This window comes from Mizuhopecten yessoensis, unplaced genomic scaffold (assembly GCF_002113885.1).
Source record: "Mizuhopecten yessoensis strain PY_sf001 unplaced genomic scaffold, ASM211388v2 scaffold3091, whole genome shotgun sequence".
NCBI classification, from domain to species: Eukaryota; Metazoa; Mollusca; class Bivalvia; order Pectinida; family Pectinidae; genus Mizuhopecten; species Mizuhopecten yessoensis.
The window spans coordinates 606,188-630,242 of NW_018404871.1; the positions used below are offsets into that span (position 1 = coordinate 606,188).

General features: G+C 37.1%; 1 protein-coding gene across 5 annotated transcripts in view; it reads left to right on the forward strand.

The window, feature by feature from the left end:
* Positions 1-1,404: 1,404 nt before the first annotated feature.
* Positions 1,405-24,055, forward strand: part of LOC110446971 (rho guanine nucleotide exchange factor 39-like) — a 34,337-nt gene continuing 11,686 nt past the window's right edge. Inside the window, exons 1-4 of one of the 5 annotated variants that reach the window (XM_021492327.1) lie at positions 1,405-1,544; positions 20,992-21,100; positions 22,157-22,326; positions 23,432-23,647. In XM_021492327.1, the coding sequence (XP_021348002.1) occupies positions 21,073-21,100; positions 22,157-22,326; positions 23,432-23,647 (414 nt within the window). In that variant the 5' untranslated portion in view covers positions 1,405-1,544; positions 20,992-21,072. Of the gene's footprint in view, positions 1,545-4,339; positions 8,923-18,883; positions 18,941-20,991; positions 21,101-22,156; positions 22,327-23,431; positions 23,648-24,055 lie in introns of those variants that run through there. The other 4 variants (XM_021492326.1, XM_021492325.1, XR_002462529.1 and 1 more) reach the window with 4 other exon arrangements.

Genomic DNA, 24,055 nt, shown 5'->3' on the forward strand with positions numbered 1-24,055 from the left:
CGAACTGTACTGAAGGATTAGTCTTTTAAATTACCCCTATTTTCCCCCCACTTCTAGTCCCAAAGGAGGTCAACACATTCTTCTTTTATACACAACGTATATAACAACGTTTAACTCTTTCAACAACGTATTCCCCTTAGACCAGGGATGTCTTATTTTAAGTTAAAGTCTGTCAACCCATACCCAATCTTCCCTTATTTGTCCTCAGTCCTATGCTCCTTATTAGAGCCACACCATTTGTTTAGAGCTTCATTCCCATGACTTTACTTTTGCAAAATCCTCTTTTGATGATAATGATATTGACTGTTTCATCACTAAAGTAGGGACATAGTCCCTTACTTGGAGGAGACAAAACCTCGGCAGAAAGGAATGAACAAAGGGCCATAACTATGGTCACGTAACCCTACCTGGGTTTACCAAATAGTCAGAAAACCTTCAGCCTTCTTAATGATAATAGTTGCATGAGTGCGATTATCATTTGGCCAATTCAGTGGAACTGTCAACTATTCCAGCAATTCAACATGTAATTTTCAATGTAGAAATACTGTTAAATTGTTTTTTTTTTAGAATAAGTAGGCACCTTTTATGAACCAGGTTTTATTGTGAAAAATTCATACACTGGTCTGATTAAAGCAGTCCATTTTCGACATCTAACCATTAAAAAAACATCCCTGTCATTTGTGACACTGTCAATTTTCAAGAGCATTACGGTGACTAATTCTCAAGGCCCCAGGTTCACATGGAACAAAGTTCAATGTTAGACCAACGTGTACTGGGAGATGCAATTCCCTGAGTCAGTCGAACAAGTTATACTTCCTTATATATTCATCATCGTTACACACAATAAGTGTATTTACAAGTCTTTGTTTCCTAAAGGAGAACTCTGATACTGGCACAAACCAAAGTTTGCCAGAAACTTATTTACATGAAACACTTGACTTTGAAGTGCAGTCATGTCTGTGTGTACTGTTTATATCCATACACATCCCCTAGTTATATAAAATTGTGTCCCTGTTGTACAATGATTCATCAAAACCAAACTTGTTTAAAATCCTCTGTTTATACAATTTTCATTTCACTTTCCCTCAGATATAAAAGACAAATTTTAGTTTAAATATGAAAATTCATTCTAACAGAACATAAGGAGGATATTAAATATTTACCATTGTGTTCCCCCTATTGGGCCCCGCCCCCCATCCCCNTGATACAAATGGTATTACAAACGCATCAGAGTTTGCCTTTTTCACATGAAATATTTTGTTGTTTATTGACATATCATAACACGCCTATCCACAATACAAGTGGTACTTGACCGACTGTCGTCGCCGTCGAAACAGGAAGTATTTGCAGCGCTTAAAACAGACCAGATCATTCTAAAAGCCCCAGTGACAAGACGTACAGAGCCGAGTCAAGACATATGTTCCTATCTTGAAAGCCAGAGCCCAGATCTCGAGTCACCCTGCAACAACAGACTAATTAGTGTACAGTCGTCATTCATTGCAATCTTAAGCCAAGAAGTCTACAAAGTTTGATGCTGTATGCAGGTAAGCAATAACTACCTCCAATGTGACATAATCAAATTCTGATTAATCAACTTTGTTGACCAGTGGTCAGTTAGGCCATTGAACTGATTAATCAACTTCGTCGACTATTGGTCAGTTAGGCCAATAAAAGGATTAATCAACTTCGTCGACTATTGGTCAGTTTAAAGCCTATAAACTGATTAATAAATGTCGACTATTGTCAGTTAGGCCAATAAAAGGATTAATCAACTTCGTCGACTATTGGTCAGTTAGGCTAATAAACTGATTAATCAACTTCTTCAACTATTGGTCAGTTAGGCCAATAATCTGATTAATCAACTTCGTCAACTATTGGTCAGTTAGGCCAATAAACTGATTAATCAACTTCGTCAACTATTGGTCAGTTAGGCCAATAAAATGATTAATCGACTACAGAATTCATGATCGATTATAGATATTATGGATTTTTCTATATAGTGATTCATGATTTCGAACTTTTGTCTTTGCTAGCTAGATACTAACAAATTCAGCAGCAGAATTTTCCTGATATATATTTCCTGGTGGTATATTAACATCATCACTGACTTGCTTTAACGTTCAAGCCTGCTTAGGTAGCAGTGTACAGTAGCGTACGGTGGCCATGGGTGATATTTTTGTACAATGAATAACCCATGTAATATTACATGTATCAAAATAAAATTAAAAAATCAGCAATAAAATTGGCATATACATGATGAAGTGGACTATGTGGGCTTAACATTTAAAAAAAAAAAAAAACTGAATTTGGTTTGAGACTTCATTTTTGTCCATTTGCAAATCTGTGTCTACACAACAAAAGCTAGCTTTCCATGTAGTCTATTTTTGTACTCAGCACATGTGTTAATATTGTGAAAAATCCAGTTGAACAACCTATGCTAAAACGTGAGTATTTCTGTTACCGAGTAGGTGATATTCCATTTAAGACAGGTTTTAAGAAAAACAAGAGGCCCAAGGGCCTTAGCGGTCACCTGAGTTATATCATAGGTACTGATAGCTTTATTTTATTCTTTAGATGTGATGTGGAAATCAGCATGTAAACTAAGTGAAATACAAAACTTGTCATGTCATCAAAGGATAAGAATTTTAAAATATTTGTAAATGTTCCCTTTGGGGCCCCGCTCTAACCCCTGGGGATGGGGCAGGAATTCCAAGTTTACAATGTGATACCGTCATCCACCAAAGATGATTCTGACCAAGTAAAAATAATTTCCAACAGAAAATTGTCAAAATATACCCAAAATTGTTGTTTCCCTATATAAACTAAAGTAAATTTTACCCCCTCCCCAAGAGAGAACGGATAGCTCGGGGGTCCTGAAATTTACAATTTTAATAAAGCCCCTGATGATCTTTCCATCCATGCAGAGAAAATGACTGTAATACCTCTGAGTTTGGAGAAGAAGATTTTTGAAATATTGGTTAATTTTCCCTTTTTGGCCCAGCCCTGGCCCCTAGGGTCGGGGAAGGAATCCCAATTTTACAATTTGGGAGCCTCATCTACCAAGGATGATTCTGTCCAAGTTTGAAAAAATTCCATCCACTGGTTCTTGATAAGAAGTTGATAATGTAAAAAGTTTACGCACGACGCACGACGACGACGGACGGAAAGTGATTGGAATAGGTCACTTGAGCAAAGCTCAGGTGACCTAAAAATACTACTTGCGTGGGTCAAATTTTGGGTTAAAAATCATGTTTTTTGGCATTTTTTTTGCGTTTTTTGATGTATGTGTAGGTGTAGGTGTTGTGCAATATGAATCCGCTATCCATGTTTATCTGAGACATGCCCTTTATTTTTAGGGTCAAGCCATTTCTACTGTACTCTGCTACCTTAATTAGGACTATAAATTAGTGATACAGTGTTTGGAGGAAGGTATTTCTTAACATTGTAAAAAAAAAAAAAAAAATTGCGTTAGTGAGTTGCAACAACAGCATGGAGGATTTCACAATGTATTTCTTTAAAACGATTATTAATTGATGATCCGTTAAGTAATGGTAACCAATGATTGGTCNGTTGGAAATTATTCATATGATAAAAACTTGCTAATGTTATATCTTCCCATGTGAAAGAATCACTTTTAATATTGACCAATCAGAATGGTACTTTCTATTCACTGCAGTTTTACATACGCAGTTGAAGTGACGATAGAATATGTGATTGCTCTGCTATACCATTGATACACTGAGCATTTGGCTCTGGTGACCTTAAAATGGTATGGATAGAAAATTCAATTGTATTCCCTAGTATGGCAACTAGGGCTGCAACGATACAAATACCTCAGGATACAATATGTATCGCGGTTTGATGCTTACAATACGATACGTACCACAATACAAATATACTCCTGCTTGGCACTTGTGAAAATTATTTGTTTTCTGCTATACTCAAGAAATATATATTATACATAATTTAAATTTACTGTCATGCTCCGCCATTACTATAATAAGTTCAAGACAGGCAACATCAGTGATCACTGATTTCTGTCATTTCCTATAGAGTTATATAAAACAGGATGGAAAATGTCAACACACTGTGAATCTGAGTAATCAGTAAAAATACAATGTCACATACCCATGGTGTTCCGATGAATGATAAATGATGCTTGAATTTTTGTATGCTATCAGTCAGCTTTTAGGATTAATCCTCAATGTATTTCAGTGTCTGACAAACACATTCATGTATATACAGATGTATTTAACAATTCACTCTGAATGTTTAGTTGATGAAAAGGCAGAGATAACAACAGTCTTCCTCTTTATAAGCTTCAGTTTCTTCATTACAGATTAAGTCCTAAAGATAAACATCTGATGATGGATTCCACAGAGAATGAGCGGATGTCAGTGCTTCTGTCAAAATACCTAGAATTGAGATGCACAGGGACACAGGAAGAGGTAGATATCAAAAGAAAGACATATGTTACAATGGGGTATTTTGGAAGTGATGAAGTAATATCTACCTTTCACGGTGGAAGTACTGCAGAGGGACTTACTCTATTGGGTTCAGATGTAGACATAATGATCATTTTGAAGGATGTTATAGTTATGTACCCTGATCAGTGTTTTCCTCCAAATATGGCACACAAAACAATTCTGTACGCAAGAGCAGCAGATTGCCGCCCTGGCTATGTCTTCTTACAGCTTCCTCAGTTACAAAAGAGAGTCCACTATTTGTTAACTGATGCACTAGTTAGAATTGAGGATTCAATGTTTGTTTCCAGTGATATCTTCAGAGAGCACTTAGTCAGTAGCACTGGTAAACAAACAGGCCTGAAAATTGAATCGAATGGACCAGCCTGTATAGAAGATACATTGACCGGTGGAGAAGACGTTGTTGTGTGTTTTCCATGTCATAGTTGGCCAAAGGAAGCTAATGAATGGATTACACGTGCACGTCTGTATGGATGGCCACGTCAAACCTTGATAGACAATATCGTACACCATGGATGTCATCTTGTCCCAGTTGGAGACAAGTGTTCGAATTCTGAGAACACTTTTCTCCAATGGAGAATTTCATTTGCAACAGCAGAGAGATCTTTAGTTCACTCCTTTAGTCACATCCAATTCAAAGTGTATACTTTGCTGAAATATTTTTTGAAGCAAATAAAAGGAATATTAAAAGAGACCATTGGGGATGACGATATCTTGTGCTCCTATTTTTTGAAGATAGTCCTTTTTCATGCCATTGAGAATTCCAACCAACTATTCTGGCAAGAGAAAAACCTATTTTATTGTTTTTGGTTTTGCTTCAAAATACTAATTGCTTTCGTCAGGGCAGGTTTCTGTCCCAATTACTTCATCCCAGCCAACAATTTATTCAAGAGGAAAGTCCATGGACAACATCAGCAAATTCTGTTAGATGTTTTGAGCAACCACCATCAGATGAAATGGAAGTGTCTTTCGGTAGGAAACTTCTTCAAACCTTCAATATGGGAAGATCTGTGTAATCCTTCAATACAAGCTCAACTTGTGTGTCCCAGGACTACACAGGTCACTGCATACATACACGATAGACAACGTATGGACCATCTGCGACAAATAATTGTCTCGTATCAAGCTTCATGGAGTGAACTAAGTGTCTTCAGGAAGGCAATTAATTCATTATCGACATCACAGTCAGAAACAGATGAACTTTTCTCATTCACTTACGCTATACAACACCTTCACGATCTTGCAACAGAGCAGGTTTATCCGGAGCACATGGTTGCTACAGACAACAAGACCAGGTACAGAAGTCTAAGGAAATGTAAACACTGGATGATTCGCAAAGCCTCCATTGGAACTGAACTGCTACATTTGGCAACTTTTCATTTTTTGACTGGAAATTTCTTTAAAACTCTGGAAATGTGCAAACAAGTGATGAAACTAGCATCATGTTACTTCACAAAAAGAGGTTCACATCCAGAACAAAAGCTTAAGGCAATGTATAGCCATGTGTATCATCAATTTGAACATTCCTCAGACAGGCTGAAGAAAGTGTACTCAGAAATATTGTCATTTTCAAAGAAAGGCTTGTATCTTCCTCATCTCTGTCAGGAAATATTAAGAACACAGATAAGAATGTTTATCCCACCACTACCCTATGCATTGTTCCTGTCCTTCCTGTGCTGTCATGAACTTGGAGATACTACAGGACGTGATGAAGCATTAAGGCTCCTCATAGAGGTCCAGAGTGATAATGTACAAGGAGGACACCGATCCTGGATAGTCCACACTCTCCTGGGGATATGTTACCAGACACTTGGGGACAATCACAGGGCCATCAAGGCTTACTGGGATTCAGCAAAATCACAGGCTGATTATCAAATATGGAATCCTGCGATTGAGAGGATAGCAGTGGTGTATCTTTGTATGTATGTCTCACAGAAGTCTGATAGAGGATAGCTGTGGTGTAGCTATGTATGCATGTCTCACAGAAGTCTGATAGAGGATAACTGTGGTGTATCTATGTATGTATGTCTCACAGAGGTCTGACAGAGGATAGCTGTGGTGTACCTATGTATGTATGTCTCACAGAAGTCTGATAGAGGATAGCTGTAGTGTATCTATGTATGCATGTCTCACAGAAGTCTGATAGAGGATAACTGTGGTGTATCTATGTATGTATGTCTCACAGAGGTCTGACAGAGGATAGCTGTGGTGTATCTATGTATGTAAGTCTCACAGAGGGGTCTGATAGAGGATAGCTGTGGTGTGTCTATGTATGTATGTCTCCCAGAGGTCTGATAGAGGATAGCTGTGGGGTATCTATGTATGTATGTCTCACAGAGGTCTGAAAGAGGATAGCTGTGGCGTATCTATGTATGTATATCTCACAGAAGTCTGATAGAGGATAGCCGTGGTGTATCTATGTATGTAAGTCTCACAGAGGGGTCTGATAGAGGATAGCTGTGGTGTGTCTATCTATGTATGCCTCACAGAGGTCTGATAACTGGATAGCTGTGGTGTATCTATGTATGTATGTCTCACAGAGGTCTGATAGGGGACAGTTACCCCGACCTTGAACTAAGAAAAATGTTAAACCCCTATTCCATATACCTATATATCCAAGAGTATCACCATGTCAAATTATAAAAAGATTAGTCTTTGGTTCCGAAGTAACAATTAATCATTACCCATTTGGTCTATTTTCAGTAACAGTGACCTTGACCTTTACCTAAGAAAGTATTTAAACCCCTATTACACATGTACATATCAAAGTGCTTTATCTTGCCAAAATTCAAAAAGATTGGTCATTTGCATTCTGGAAACTAAAGTGTGGATGGACAGACAGATAGACACAGTGATTTCTATAGGGCATCCAGATCGGACGCAGGCCAGGCGTTAATAATATTTTCATTCAAGTATTTAATTTGATATATGATACAGGTTTTCAGCTGCTGATGAATCCCTGCTTTATAATCTATGTATCAGATTACACTGCTGCAGAATTTCAGTGGCCACAGAATCCTTGCTGTAAAATACAGTGGAATTTTAGCAGTTAGGATGGGTAATGAGATACCTGATCACAGAAACCGATTTTTAAATTCAAAATTTGGAATGTGGTCAACAAAATAGCAGTTAGTTTGAATGAATGAGAAGACATAAAGGCCTGCCGGAGCACAGTAAAACTTGTTTGTGTCAAACGTGCTTCAATTGAATACAGCAGATGATCTCCCCACCCTCTTTATATTTGTAAATTTAGCATTGGTGTCTTGAACATGTACAGTCAATTAATGGTTGTGTTGAGTCTATATACATGTTTTCCAGTCCCTATCTTTGTTGGAAATAACACTCATTTATAAAAACAACATATATTCATACAAGAGTGCATCTCTGGCTGGTTATCATGATATTGTTATGCTTACTGATATTCTCCCATACTCGGCAATTTTACCATATACATGTATATATACTCAAATGCATTATTACTGTGAATTCATACCGCAATAACATTTGCTTTGGATCCTGTACAGTGTTCAGTTGAAGACCTTATCATAACACAAGGACTGTGTGGTCTTCAATCTGATATTGTATTATTATCACTTAGATATTATGTGCGGTTTATAACCAATAATATATATATTACCTATATTGCAGACTGTATCAAAATTAGTACTATGTTATGGGAGTTACGTATACCCCCCTTTCCCCACCCATTCCATACTGTGTAAAATAAGTCAATATATAAATATCTAATTGTATCTAAGTATATAATTGGCGGTGAAACTTTAGACAATGTCTAGAAGAAATGTATAATCTGAATTACTAAGCAAATTATTTTGTGATCATATTATTACATATATCTAAGTACATAATTGGCGGTGAAACTTTAGATAATGGCTTGAAGAAATGTATAATCTGAATTACTAAGCAAATTATTTTGTGATCATATTATTACATATAATTATCTATATATTTTATATACCTGCAACTTTTCTTTATACCAAAAAATGCAGATTTAATCACGATGGATAGACAAATATATTATTACAAAAATCAAATGAACTTTGATTAAATCTACATGTACAAGAAATTAAACCATCAGTCACCATAAGTACATAATTGTATTGTATCCATTACTAAATTAGTTATGTATATGTAATATACACCAGTTGCACGAGGTCAAGAAATGTACACTTAGGTTTCTATTCTCTATCTTCTTTATGTTTGCATTGTCTAAAAGGTTCTACGCCAAATATGATACCTGCTTCTCATGATTAATTATTGAGAGTAAGCAAAATTGTAATTATTTACAATTATAATATCAATACAATATGTCTATATATATACCACCAAGGGTGAGGACTGATATAGGCTTTAAGCCTGTTGTCTAATCCTTTTAACATTGTAATATTCTTTATGCAAATAAAATTTGTTGAAATTGAAATATTCTAGTCCCTTATGTCGAATGGTCAAAGGTGCCAATCAGTCTCAGGTAAATTGTCTCATTCTGGAGCAGACGACCAGGTCCTGATCAGCCAGCAATGACAATTCCGTTATCGTTCACTCCTGCTTAGCGACTATCAATCGACTGCCAAGATTCTTTGTTTACGAAAGGAGTTCAAGTGCAGAATTTAGACTTTCCATGATTTAAACAATAATATTTACATTTCTACTGAACTTGGACTCAATATATGAAGGACCATGGTGAGCTTATGCCATACCGCAGCATCCGTCTTCCGTCCGTCAGCTTTTCCTTAAAAACGCTACTAGTCCTGAACGACCAAGTAGATTTTGACTAAATTTGGTATGGAGCAACCTTGGGCAAAGAGCACTCATTTTGTATAAACAGTGGGTTTGGACCTCCTAGGGGCAGAGAAACAGGGCCCAATAGGGGAAATAGAGGTTAAACCTTAGAAATCCTTCTTCTACCATACGGATTAGGGATTTTATCCCAATTTGGTCTGGAGCATCCTTGGGCCAAGAGCACTCAATTTTGCATTAACGGTGGGTGTGGCCCCTTTGGGGTCAGAGGGGTGGGGCCCAATAGGGGAAATAGAGGTAAACCTTTAATATCCTTCTTCTACAACAGATATTAAGGAATTTCATCCCAATTTGGTCTGGAACATCCTTGAGCCTAGGGGACTCAATATTGTATAAATGGTGGGTGTGCCCCCCTCTGGGAGCAGAGGAGTCGAGCCCAATAGGGGAAATAGAGGTAAACCTTTAATATCCTTCTTCTACAACAGGGATTAAAACAATTCATCACGATTTGGTCTGGAACATCCTTGGGCCAAGAGCACTCAATTTTGTATAAACAGTGGGTGTGGCCCCCCTGGGGGCAGAGAAACAGGGCCCAATAGGGGAAAGAGAGGTAAAACCTTAAAAATTCTTCTTCTACCATAGGGACTAAGGGATTTTATCCCAATTTCATCTGCAGCACCCTTGGGCAAAAAGGACTCGATCTTGTATAAGCGGTGGGTGTGGCCCCTTTGGGTGCAGAGGGTGGGGGCTCAAACAGCAAATTTGAGATTGAAATCTTTAAAATCCTTTTCCTTCTGTACCATTCGAGGGATTTTATCCAAATTTGGCCTGGAGCATCCTTTGACAAAGGGGTCTTAATTTTGTATAAACAATGGGTATGGCCCCTTTGGGTGCAGAGTGGCGGGCTCAAAAGGGGAATTTTAGGTTTAAGTTTTTAAAATCCTTCACCTTCTGTACTATTGGAGGAATATCATCCAAATTTGGCCTGGAGTATCCTTGGGCAAAGGGGACTAAATTTTGTATAACAAAGGGTTTTGTCTCTTTGGATGCAGAGGGGTGGGGCTCAAAATGGGAATTTGAGGTTTATGTGTTCAAAATCCTTCTTCATCTGTACCATTGGAGAGATTTCATTCAAATTTTGCCTGGAACATCCTTGGGCATAGGGGACTTATTTTTGTATAATTGCAGGGTGTGGCCCCTCTGGGTGCAGAGTTGAGGGGCCCAATAGGGGAATTTGAGGTTTAATTCTTTAAAATCTTGGTGTTAGACTTGCACAAGACCAATATTTTAGAAATTATCTAAACAGCAGTTCATAAAATTTGTCTCAAGACCCATTGAGGTTTAATTTAATAGGACTGTTGATGTATTTTATTATTAATGTGAGTACAGTAAAAAAATGTTTTTAGTGGTAAATGTGAGAACAGTAACTGTTTTCTTATTTCTTATCTTGTACAAGTGTGTTTAAAACTCTTTTCCCCATAATGACACCATAGTGATTACAATTTAATAAACTTGATGAAATTTACTAACTTGGTTCTGCTTGTTTGTTTTTTAATTCAAGTTTTAAAGGTAAAATACCTGTGAGACACAGATGAATTCAGGTAAACAGTAACTAATTATGTATAAACACGTGGGATATTTCAATGTTTTTCCAAGAAACAGTCATGGCACATATGAATGTTACAAACATGGCACCCCTGCACCGTTTCTTTCCTAACTTTGTTCCTTCAGCAGAACTTACACCTGTGTCGTCTGCCAGGTAAACGAAGGTATGTGTGTGGAATATGATGTCAGATTCTAGCATAAAATCGGCATCCATGTTTCATGTTTATAATTTCAAGGAACGCCTGGAAGGTCACCTTGTGTCATTATCACGTTGCGGTGTAAACTCTTGCGAGAATTATCAGTCTACTGGTATGATGTTATCTATCTAAAACCTCATTGGTCAGGTTTTTTTAGCACAGCAGTGGGGAAATTCCCATTAAGAAAAACACATTCTGAAGGCGTCAATCGGTGTCATTATTGAAATGACCGTTGCGTCATGAAGCGTCATTATGGGGTAAGAGATGTTATACTATATGGGGAAGAGAGTTTTAATGTGCTTTGAGCAATTATGTTACAGTTGCATTTTCAACAAGAACAATAATGTATCTACACGTATGAAATTTGTCGATGTTTGAAACAAGTATCTGTTAGTAAAATTCGTTAAACTGCTATAAAATCTTATTTCTTATTTTACTGTAGAAAAATATCATGATTACCCTTTGATTATTCATTTTAATGATACTCTAACAGTTAACGGAATACATCTCCAGTCATAGAGTCGAACCATTGAATAAGTTGAATATTTGTATTGGTCCCAGTGACATATCCAAGTTTTAATGAATATCAATTTTTAACAAAATTAAAGATATAATCATGATAAGTACAAGAACAAATGTTAGGACCTATATCACATGAGTAGAGCTTACCTATAACCAGGATAAGCTTTCGACAATGGAGGACATTAAATGTTCTGTGGCTAGCTGTCAGATTGTGGTTTTGGATACATTGTTGTATATAAAGCGAAGGATATGTTCAGCTCTTCTGGAATACATAGTTAGAGTAACTGTAAAAATTCAGTGGGGCTAGGTGGGAATTCAAACCATGGACCTCAGACTGTTACACTGTTGCTATGAACAGAAATGTCCAAACCCAATAGCACTACACTACAGTAACATACAAAACGAAATAAGGGGAGATAACTGTATCTTCGAAAAGTCACAGTGGAAGTTTCTAATGTTTTTCCTGCAGTGGCACAGGGATCCTTAAGTGAAGCTATCTTTACAAAACTTATCTCTCATCAATTAACACTGATGTACAGAACGATGATTGTTAGTATATATAATACTGTAAGGTTTACCTGGCCAGAGGATTCCATCTTAATTAGCAGGGGACCGGACCCCCTCAGAGACAGGAAGCTGAAGTGAAGGTTTGACCCCTCACAGGTAAGGTCATCTTGTAACAGGAGGTTCTGGTTTATCCGCAGCAACACCTGGAGTAAACAAGCCCAAACGTATTAAGAGTCTTGTTTACTTCACCATTATCTAGCAAAACTTTAAATAAGCCACTCAGATTGATATGTCTCGCCTGTGCCCCGCTTTGACCATCAATGCACATGTCAAGCACTTATTGTTTCAGAGAAACTAACTTAAACGCAAAAACTTTATGTTGATGGAGATGCTGGCAAAGTCAATGGACCATGAAAGATAGGCCGCATCCAGCATTTGATGCATGGGTTGAGATGTACTACCTAATATACATCTATGGTCCAAGTTTTGTTGGTCTAGCACTTATACTTTCAGTGAACCTAACTTAAATGCAAAAACTTAATGTTGACATTCTACAGTTAATTAAGTAAGTTATGCTTCAATTTCGAACGCTTCGACAAATACCATATTTTACGATAATTTTGCTAAATGTATACAATTAATAATATTTCCATTATTTTGGAGAAAAATTGCCACTAGTCCAGTCGGACTAGTTAAATATTTTCAATACTAGTCCCGACTTAAATTTACTAGTCGTGGTCATAAGACTAGTGCCTAACGTCATACACTGGACTAAAATAAAAACAATTATTTATGAAGTATAAAACATTGGAAATATTGCAGTACCGTACTTTGGGATATTTTGGATGGGCTTATATTTTGGTTTATTAGGCTCTTGGAGTGAACGAGCCAAAATTTAACACACAAAACATTTCATGATGCCAAAATATATCGTCACAACATCGGGATATCGGCAGACCGTCCTCCAACTCAATTATTATACATCAATTACTGGCTATACTTTTCATGTCAGCAAAACATGGAATGGTTTGTTTTTCAGGCAGGACTGATGGAGAAACTTCATAGCTATAGGTATTGTAAAGTACCAAAATTTAGCACACAGGATCGTCAAAATTTTGACACACCAAATCTTAGCCACCTTAATTTGAGCAAAAATACTTAATAGCCAAATTTTGGCAATGCTAACATATCCAAAAGTTGGTATTTCATTCATACAATAGCTTAACACCTTCACTAGCTAAAGTTCTTGCAGAATTTTTTAAATCTTCAGATTAAGTAGCATTAATGCTAAACACATTTATGGATGATAAGTTACGCAAAAATGTTTAATATATTACCTAATAATACCTGGTCAATTAAAAATTGGTGAATATAAAACACAGCTAAAGTTTAATTCGGTTGGCCTTACCCTGGTCACGCGGTCATTGACCGTGAATGTACAGGAACTCTTCGGCTCCTGGTCTGGGTTGTTCTTTATTGGTGTGTATATTGAGAATCTTGGCAACTAGCCTGTCACCTCAAAAACGTGGAACTGGATGCTGAAACCGATATCAGAAACAGTCAGAAAAAAATCAAAAATTAATTATAGGAATGCAGAATATGTCAAATTTTAGAACACAGGATAAGTCAAAGATCAAAAGTGTAGATCATTACTCATCATCAAACAGTAATGTATTTAGTGAAAAGTGTTATGATACAGTTTGAACTTGCAGCCAACAAGTTACCTGGAATTGCAGCCAATGAGACAGCTTACTTAGACTTGCAGCCATTGAGACAGCTTACTTAGACTGGCAGCCAATGAGACAGCTTACTTCTTACTTAGACTTGCAGCCAATGAGACAATTTACTTAGACTTGCAACCAATGAGCCAGCTTACTTAGACTTGCAGCCAATTAGCCAGCTTACTTAGACTTGCAGCCAATTAGCCAGCTTACTTAGACTTGCAGCCAATCAGACAGCTTACTTAGACTTGCAGCCAAACAGACAGCTTACATAGACTTGCAGCCAATGAGACAGCATACATAGACTTGCAGCCAATGAGACAGCAGACATAGACTTGCAGCCAATGAAACAGCTTACTTAGACTTGCAACCAATGAGATAGCTTACTTAGACTTGCAGCCAATGGAACAGCTACCTTAGACTTGCAGCCAATGAGACAGCATACATAGACTTGCAGCCAATGAGACAGCTTACATAGACTTGCAGCCAATGACACAGCTTACTTAGACTTGCAGCCAATGAGCTTACTTAGACTTGCAGCCAATGGAACAGCTACCTTAGACTTGCAGCCAATGAGACAGCTTTCTTAGACTTGCAGCAAATGAGACAGCTTACATAGACTTGCAGCCAATGAGACAGCATACATAGACTTGCAGCCAATGAGACAGCATACATAGACTTGCAGCCAATGAGACAGCTGACTTAGGCTTGCAGCCAATGAGACAATTTACTTAGGCTTGCAGCCATTGAGGCAGCTTACTTAGACTTGCAGCAAATGAGACAGCTTACATAGACTTGCAGCCAATGACACAGCTTACTTAGACTTGCAGCCAAAGAGACAGCTTACATAGACTTGCAGCCAATGAGACAGCTGACATAGACTTGCAGCCAATGAAACAGCTTACTTAGACTTGCAACCAATGAGCCAGCTTACTTAGACTTGCAGCCAATCAGACAGCTTACTTAGACTTGCAGCCATTGAGACAGCTTACTTAGACATGCAACCAATGAGACAGCTTACTTAGGCTTGCAGCCAATGAGACAGTTTACTTAGACTTGCAGCCAAGGAGACAGTTTACTTAGACTTGCAGCCAAGGAGACAGTTTACTTAGACTTGCAGCCAATGAGCTTACTTAGGCTTGCAGTCAATGAGACAGCTTACTTAGACTTGTAGTCAATGAGACAGCTTACTTAGACTTGCTGCCAATGAGACAGCTTACTTAGGCTTGCAGCCAATGAGAAAGCTTACATAGACTTGCAGCCAATGACACAGCTTACTTAGACTTGCAGCCAATCAGACAGCTTACTTAGACTTGCAGCCATTGAGACAGCTTACTTAGACTTGGAACCAATGAGACAGCTTACTTAGACTTGCTGCCAATGAGACAGCTTACTTAGGCTTGCAGCCAATGAGACAGTTTACTTAGACTTGCAGCAAATGAGGCAGCTTACTTAGACTTGCAGCCAATTAGACAGCTTACTTAGACTTGCAGCCATTGAGACAGCTTACTTAGACATGCAACCAATGAGACAGCTTACTTAGCCTTGCAGCCAATTAGACAGCTTACATAGACTTGCAGCCAATGACACAGCTTACTTAGACTTGCAGCCAAAGAGACAGCTTACATAGACTTGCAGCCAATGACACAGCTTACTTAGACTTGCAGCCAATGAGACAGCTTACTTAGACTTGCAGCCAATGAGATAGCTTACTTAGGCTTGCAGCCAATGAGACAATTTACTTAGACTTGCAGCCAATGAGGCAGCTTACTTAGACTTGCAGCCAATGGAACAGCTAACTTAGACTTGCAGCCAATGAGACAGCTTACTTAGACTTGCAACCAATGAGACAGCTTACTTAGGCTTGCAGCAAATGAGACAGCTTACTTAGACTTGCAGCCAATGAGCTTACTTAGACTTGCAGCCAATGAAACATTTTACTTAGACTTGCAGCCAATGAGACAGCTTACTTAGACTTGCAGCCAATGAGACAGCTTACTTAGACTTGCAGCCATTGAGACAGCTTACTTAGACTTGCAGCCAATGAGCTTACTTAGACTTGCAGCCAATGAAACATTTTACTTAGACTTGCAACCAATGAGACAGCTTACTTAGGCTTGCAGCCAATGAGACAGCTTACTTAGACTTGCAGCCAATGAGGCAGCTTACTTAGACTTGCAGCCAATGGAACAGCTTACTTAGACTTGCAGCCAATGAGACAGCTTACTTAGGCTTGCAGCCAATGAGACAGCTTACTTAGACTTGCAGCCAATGAGACAGCTTACTTAAGACGTATAGCCGACAAAAGCCTTGATGTGGAGGTCAACTGGTACATCTTTAGGGGGCTGGATCAAAACCTTCAGTCTGTTTGACAGCTGGGTGGGAGTAGGATGTCAGAGGTGGTATCCAGATTACTGGAAGAAGAAAACAAATGACGTGACTCTGTGTCATTTTCTTTTAGAAATAATATTACCTGAAAATAGCTTAAAAGAAATATTTCAAACAGGTTGATACAGCTTTTATAAGTCTTTACAGCTATCTCAATCTACCTGTGACTCAATCGGCAGAATGTACTGGACCTGTTCAGGGGCCTGCTCATTTATGCAGAACAACCGGTTTGACCCTTTTTAAATGTAACAATTTCGGGTATAAATCCTGGCGGACCTGCAAATGTTTATGCAGGCCTTGCATGGCTCACCTGAAAGCAGCATCAGATTTACTAGGTCCGACCTCATTTAATAAAGGAACAACTGTGGTCCGACCTTTTCAACTGTTTAAGGTCCTAAAAGATGCTGTAGTCACCTAAAATGTCAATCCCCCGATAAATCATGTTCAAAGACCTCAATTATAAATCGGAACTTATATATGTTATTTGTTTATATTGAACCTGTACATTGGCTATAAAAAAAAATACATAACCAGGTTAACGTAGTCAAAAATAAGGCATTAAGGCTGATGTCTTCATAAAATTAGCTCACTGGACTTATAACATGTCAATCTCTTTTGCGACCCAACTGAGTAATGACACATAATTTAAAGTCTATTTATATACACTGTATCTAGGTGTTCCTGAGTTTTGGTTTCTCTTCTTCTAGCTGTTGAGAGTGCATGATTCCGATCCTAAATAAAGATAGATGTTGCTTTGCGAAACCACTAAAACCATAGTTAAATTCCCTGGTTAAGAACACAAACGCTAAGTAACCTTGATCGATAAATGAACTTATGATGATGTGCCATTTGATAACATTCTGTGATTATACGAATGCGCTAGACATGTTATAAACATTGAAGCTGAAAATTGAATGTTAAAAAAGGACATTTTATATGAAGTGTAAGTAGTGTTTATGGTCAAACGTCTATGGTTTTACACGTATATACCAGTAAAATATTTCAAGCGGACGTTTTACTATGATATTTGTACTTTCCCATAGCAACAATATTCTTCTTGTGAGGCCAGTATGCCTCTCCACACATAGTTAAAGAGAAATAAAGTAAAACTCTGCCTAAATGGTCTTTAAATTATCAAATTAACATTGCAATTAAGCATAATCAAAATCTGAATTGACTGCCATGTTGGAAAGTTTGTCTCTCTTCCGATATAGGTCAGAAGTCTCCATGTAGTAAACATGGATGCATCAGTAGTAATACTATATTTGGCCATGCAGGCCATATATAGAAAGGATAATTGAGATAACATCACACGTTATCTGTCATGGCGGTCGTTTCTATTATTTTTTCCCCAAGATGGACTTGGTTAATTTTGTGTAAGAGTTTTTTTTATTGGTAAAGGGTTCATTTTTTCAACAATTATGCAAATATTTTGATAACATTATATTCATATGAGGTGTGAATATCAAATAGTCTTACAGATTAGCATTTTTGATTTTGCCCCATTAGTTGGCATTGGACTGCTTCGTAGCTCTGACGACGTAATATAAAAAAAATCTCGTGGTCAGAAAGCTACGTTATCACAGCTACTTTTATAACATCAGCCTAAATGCCATATTTTGACTTCGTTAACCTGGTTATGTACCTTTTTAATAGCTCATGTACAAGTTCAATATATTTAAATTATATATATATATGCCGAAAGGGTATTTGAATACGACTTGCCAGGGAATGCTAGTCGTTTCGGTAACTGTTATTGACATTAAGAGACGAATGAAAAACATTGATTCTAACAATGTTTTAAGCATTTTATTTCTGCTATATTGAAATTAAATTTCATGAAAGTAAAAACGTGAAACACGTAGAATATATTTTAGACATATGAATCAATTCATCAAATCCAGCAATATAGTTTGAACGATGTTTTTATGTTGTGTATTTGTGTCTGTGTGAATATTATATATATTTATTCATGTGAAATTAAAATCATGTAATGGTAAATGTATGAAGGGAGAAGGCTATGATAAGTTGTTATAATTTTTATCCAATCGATTTTCTAAATTTAGTTGACATTAAAATATGTTAAAAGAAAAAAGACAATGGTATATATATCTACAGAAGATAAAAAAAAAATGAAAAATCCCGAAACGACTTTTGACATGTCCCGAATCGACTTTCGTCTTGCTACTGAAACGACCTGACACCTTGCCAGGGGGTTGAAATTAAGGGTGACTATTACATCTTTTAGTGGGCTTGTTGAACCTTAAACGAAAACGGCTCAGGTCTCGGGTAAAATCTGTTTCCATGAAATTGCATATATAATGAGTTCTGTTCACTGTCATATTTCATATGAAAACAGACAGATACACATGTTAAACACCACTTTAAATCATAGTCGGTGGCACCGACTTACCTACCTAGGTTAATATACATAATGAAGCTACCGCACATGAAACCGCATGCTTTTGTTGACATTTCCCGCGACCGTCTGTCAAAATTTTACTTCCGGTATAAAATTACTCTATACTCGTAGTATACACAATTGGATTTTATTTATTATCGTATATGTGTTGATAAATGGTTATATTTCATAAACCAAATGTAAGTTTGAAGTTGCTGCTCAATTCTTTTGGAAGTATGGAGTGTTTATATATGTTAAATCTAATAAAACACGACTTTCTCATAGATATAGGTGGCGCTATCAGTTTCCGGTTAGTTTAAACGTAAGGCGGCAACCACCTGTGCAACCTGGGGTAAAAATGTATATTTATGTGAAATACTCTTTATCTGTATGTCTATTTAGATCGTTTTAAACATGCTTTAATCACAGTGATACGTAATTTGCAGGTTTTTCATAAGAAAATTATCTGATTCCTCTGCGATCTAATGGCAATGCCACTGTACATGTGCATCAGTTATAACCATAACGTTCAACCAGGGAGACAGTTCAAGTTTAAAAAACGCCCACCCTCTTTCCTTTCTGCTTATATTCTTTTCCGTTTCTTTTGAGCAGTGGAACATCATCCACTCCGAACTCTGCAAACGTCCATCATTGTTACCTTGAAGAATGCAGTCAATGCCACTTAGTGGTTTAATATCATTATACAAGAGGCCCAGATCTCAGAGGGCCTGTATAGCTCACCTGGATATCTAAGCAATCGTGGCCAAATGAGATCCAAGGGAATAAGCCAGACGCCAAGGCCAATCCTTGAAGCATATCTGTATGAGATTTTTCATGCCCAGCAATTTTATGTATGGTTATGGGGTGGGGATCTCAACTGTTTCCAAGCTGTGACTCAGAAACTAGGTCCCAAGGGCTGTGGCCAGACCCCAGGATCAATTAGCACTTTTGATTTTGCTCCATTAGTTGGCATAGTACGTACCGCTTCTTAGCTCTGACGAAGCAATATGTCAATAAAAATCTCTCCGTCAGAAAGCTATGTTATCGCAGCTATATACAGTATAAGCATATCCACTCAAATGAGGGGAAGTTCCTAATTACTTGATCATGCACAGCCCATGAGTACACTGCTGAATAGTTGTAAAGACCGATATGCAGCTATATCCAATTTTATTTGATAGAGCTCTGTAGTTATAGTTTTCAAGATTTCAGTTTTAGTTGAAAATGAAGCAATTAAAGTTGCATAAAACTAGTTTTTATGGTATTGTAGGCTACAAAAAGCTTATACAGTTACAGTTGATTTTTCGCTCGAATTCATCAATGTTGATTTTCCAACTTTTTATGGCAATATTAAATAAAACATTTCATATCCATCGTAATCAAGACATTCTAATTGTGATTGTGTTGTTTTCGTTAAGAAAATGATGTGAAAATAGCTCAAAAGACCTATTTGAAAATGAAGCGATACAGATAGTATAGCCATTAGGTCTTTACAGCTATGTAGATAGCTCTGCTGGAAGAAGAGTGTACTAGGCCTGTTGTTACTAGAGTACTTACTGCATGCTTTATTTGATAGCACCAGTCAAAACTTTCTTAGCAACTTGTAAACTTAATTAGCACATCTACAATTCGCATCCCTTAATTCCAAATATATTTGTTTTCCACTCCACACAAGTTAGCATCGATGATGAGGTCCATGTAATGTTCGTATCTGGACAGCTAGCAAGATTTACAATGAATCTTTATAGTGTGCGATTCTTTACACTAGCCACACAGCAAGCCATACTCATTATACAAACAGCAAATGACAACCAGTAATACCAGTGTGATATGAAATAGGCCGTTTATTCACAAAACGACATAAAGAACAATCATGTATACACTACATGTCCCTACACACTGACCTAAAATACATGTAGTCATTGTGCAATATCCAATAGTGATTCTATGACTATCGCAGGAGGGGGGCAAAAACCGCCACATGGCGAAGAAGAGTTTTGCACTGGATTAAGGGCATGACCTATGACCCTTGTTAGCATAACTCTTTATCGCCAACCCCCAACGTTAACTGATAATATTATCTTAAGAGGGCAAACTTGAGATGAAAGTCAGATTAAAAAAGACATTGATACAAGGTTTGAATAAAAAGATATACTGTGAGAAGGGGGAAAAAATTAAGATAACCCCTTTTCAAAACAAAGCCGTTTTTGTCGAGGACTCTTTCCATAATTGATATATACCTGGTGTCTGTTTTCCAAAAGACTGACAATTTTCTCCAAATGAAGAAATTTACAATTCAACAAGCAAGTCAAACTTATATATTAAGACAGTTTGTATTCTTTTTTCTTTCTTCCATGTTTTGGTCTGGTTTTTCAAATAAAAATGCTGATTGTTACAGTTATTTGTTTCAGAGTCATCCAGCTGCCATGACTTTGTAAGACTTGGTCATTATTGTCTGAAATACTCTCTACACCCAGGCTGATCACAACAAAATGTTGTCCACACGAAGCAGGTTCAAGGGTAAGTATAAACTTATAATGTGCCTATGTTATGCTTAACTAATTTACTGGTATGAAATGCGTTATAATCAGAATTTTGAAAAAACCAGGAATCATGTTTAAATACATAATACAGTATATGTAGAGCGGTTTTATTTCTGAAAAGCCAAGGCAAAAAAAAATCCAGGTGTGATTGCCCTGTGCCAGTAGATTTTGTCTTTAAATTTGGACAAGTGAAATTTTATATCTCAATGTCGGACAGACCAGTGCAGAATTTTGTATTGAATATTGCTACCTGTATTTTCACAGTGTATTGTTTTTTGTGTCTCCTGCTATGGCGGCGGCCGCCGCACAGAGTTTCGTGCAATAACTTGAGTTTCCTTGGGCCGAGCAAACTCAAACTTCATGCAGTGCTTCCTTACCAAAAGTGCTTGCTTGGAATTGCTTTTCAGATCCAAAGGTCAAAGTCACTGTTACTATAAATAGGAAATCTGTTTTCGTGCGATAACTTGAGTTTCCTTGGCCCGATCAAACTCAAACTTCATGCAGTGCTTCCTTACCAAAAGTGTTTGCTTGGAATTGCTTTTCAGATCCAAAGGTCAAAGTCACTCTTACTCTAAACAGAAAAGCTGTTTTCGTGCGATAACTTGAGAATCCTTGGGCCGATCAAACTCAAACTTCATGCTGTGCTTCCTTACCAAAAGTGCTTGCTTTGGATTGCTTTTCAGGTCCAAAGGTCAAGGTTACTGTTACTATAAATAGAAAATCTGTTTTCGTGCGATAACTTGAGATTCCTTGGGCCGATCAAATTCAAACTTCATGCAGTGCTAAGCACAATCTCCAAACTTCCTGCGCAGGCGACACATCCACTTCCGTGGAATTCTTGTATAAGTTATCAAATAAAAATGGCTTAGTTTTCTTGTGTGTATGAGAACATTTGGACACGTGTATTCCATGCATCTCTGGGCAAATTAGATTAGCTTCTTAGTTGAATTGGTACACATTGAAATAATTCCTTACAACTATATATGATGCCACATATTCATGATATTGACAAACAAATTTATTTCTTCTGCAGTTTTAAATGAAATAGCGGAAGAAGAAAATGCATCATTCAACTCCGGAAATGGGGACACTGATAGATTACAGCAGGCCGCTGCAAAGCGCGAGAGACGGCGTCAGAAGATCACGATAGAGCTGTTTGAGTCGGAGAAGACCTACCTTTCTCATCTTGATTTAGTGAACAAAGTAACTAATTACCAGTACTAGTACAACTTTTTTTAAATAGCCGTAATAGGGATGTCAACATACATACCGTTAGCCTGTAAATATTAAACAGTTACTTGGTTGGAAAACCACAAACCGGTTATAAAATTCAATAAATGGATAATCTGGCCTTTAGTTACCCCATAAGAAGCCCCATGTTTACCTGGGTTATACGTGTATCTATCAAATATCCATCGCTGAACAGGTAAAAACTAATTGATATTGACGTTTAGTGCCAGGTACAGGGCCAGATCTGTAAGTGTTGTTAGAGGGTTACTCTGTCAGGAGATTTTTGAGTGCCTTGTTTAAAAGTTGACAGTCCTACTTTAAATTGAAGAATTTGAAAATTTGAATATGCTCTGTATATCTGCATCTATGACCAGTCAATCAGTGCAACTCGCTGTTAATTACATTTGATTAATCATAGTGTAACTTATAGCAGATATTGTGTAAGGCCAAATAAAAAAATGTGTTACGTCTAACCCTACCTACCCTATAGTAGATTTTTGTGTCTGCCCTTAAGTTTTTATTGGCATTTAGTGAGTGATATGCACTATTAAAGTCGGAACTCCTACTCTTCATAAGCATAGTAAAGATATAAAGGTATGGGAAAGATTTCAAAATTAACAAGCACACATTTAAAGCTTTTGTTGGTTGTGCCAGGATATATACTCGCAACTTGCAGTCAACTCTCATAATTAGAATTTAACAATTTCGTTAGATGTAAGTCATTTTCAGTATACTGAGACATGTTCATGATAAAAAAAAATGTTCACTTAAAATATTTGAACTACCTAAAATATTCCACTTCTAAATCTTTAAGGCCAAATAAAAAAATCTTGTGTTTCCGTATATATATGTTTCTGCTAACCCTACCTACCCTAGATTTTTGTGCCTACCCTTAAGTTTTGATTGGCATTGAGTGATATGCACTGTTAAACTCAGAACTCCTGCTCTATATATTTTCCAAAAAGAAAAAATGTCTACCTAACTATCCTGTTTTCTCTGAGGATGATAGCGGAAACATTATTTCTTTTTTTTTTTTTGCTTTATTCAATGAACTTTTTTTTTTCTTTCCAAATTGCAGCATTTTGATTTCCCACTACGATTTAACTGTCTTATTCCTGAGAATGTGCACACAAAGATATTCAGTAATACGGAACAGATCATGGAGGTGAACAAAACCCTACTTGAGTACATGGAGGAGATGACTGTGGGAGAAGCTTTCCGCTACCTTGGACCGTTCCTAAAATTATACTCGTCCTATGCAAACAATCATGGAACGGCATTGTCTACGTTACAGGTAGTCTTTCAACCGTATAAGTCTGCAGTATTTTAGGGAAAAAAGTATTGTTATTATGGCTAGAACAGAAATTGAGAAGCACATACCTCACTTTTCCAAAATCAAATTACACTGGTCTGAAACTTTAAAGAAATATATATTCAATAGGTTACATGAAAAAACCCTTCTAAAACAAATCATCTAAAAAGTAATGCAATTTATATCAAAGTTTTGAGTTGTTATTGCTACAAGGGTGTATTGATTTATTTAAAATTACTTGCTTGACCTTTTTAAAAATTCTTGAAAACATTTACTGTTCAATATTTCAGCTTCACTTATATGTTGATGGTTTCAACACAAATATGTGTTGGTTTTTTAGAATTTGTTTGAATTGGACATGAAGACGACTATAAACATGACATATTTTCA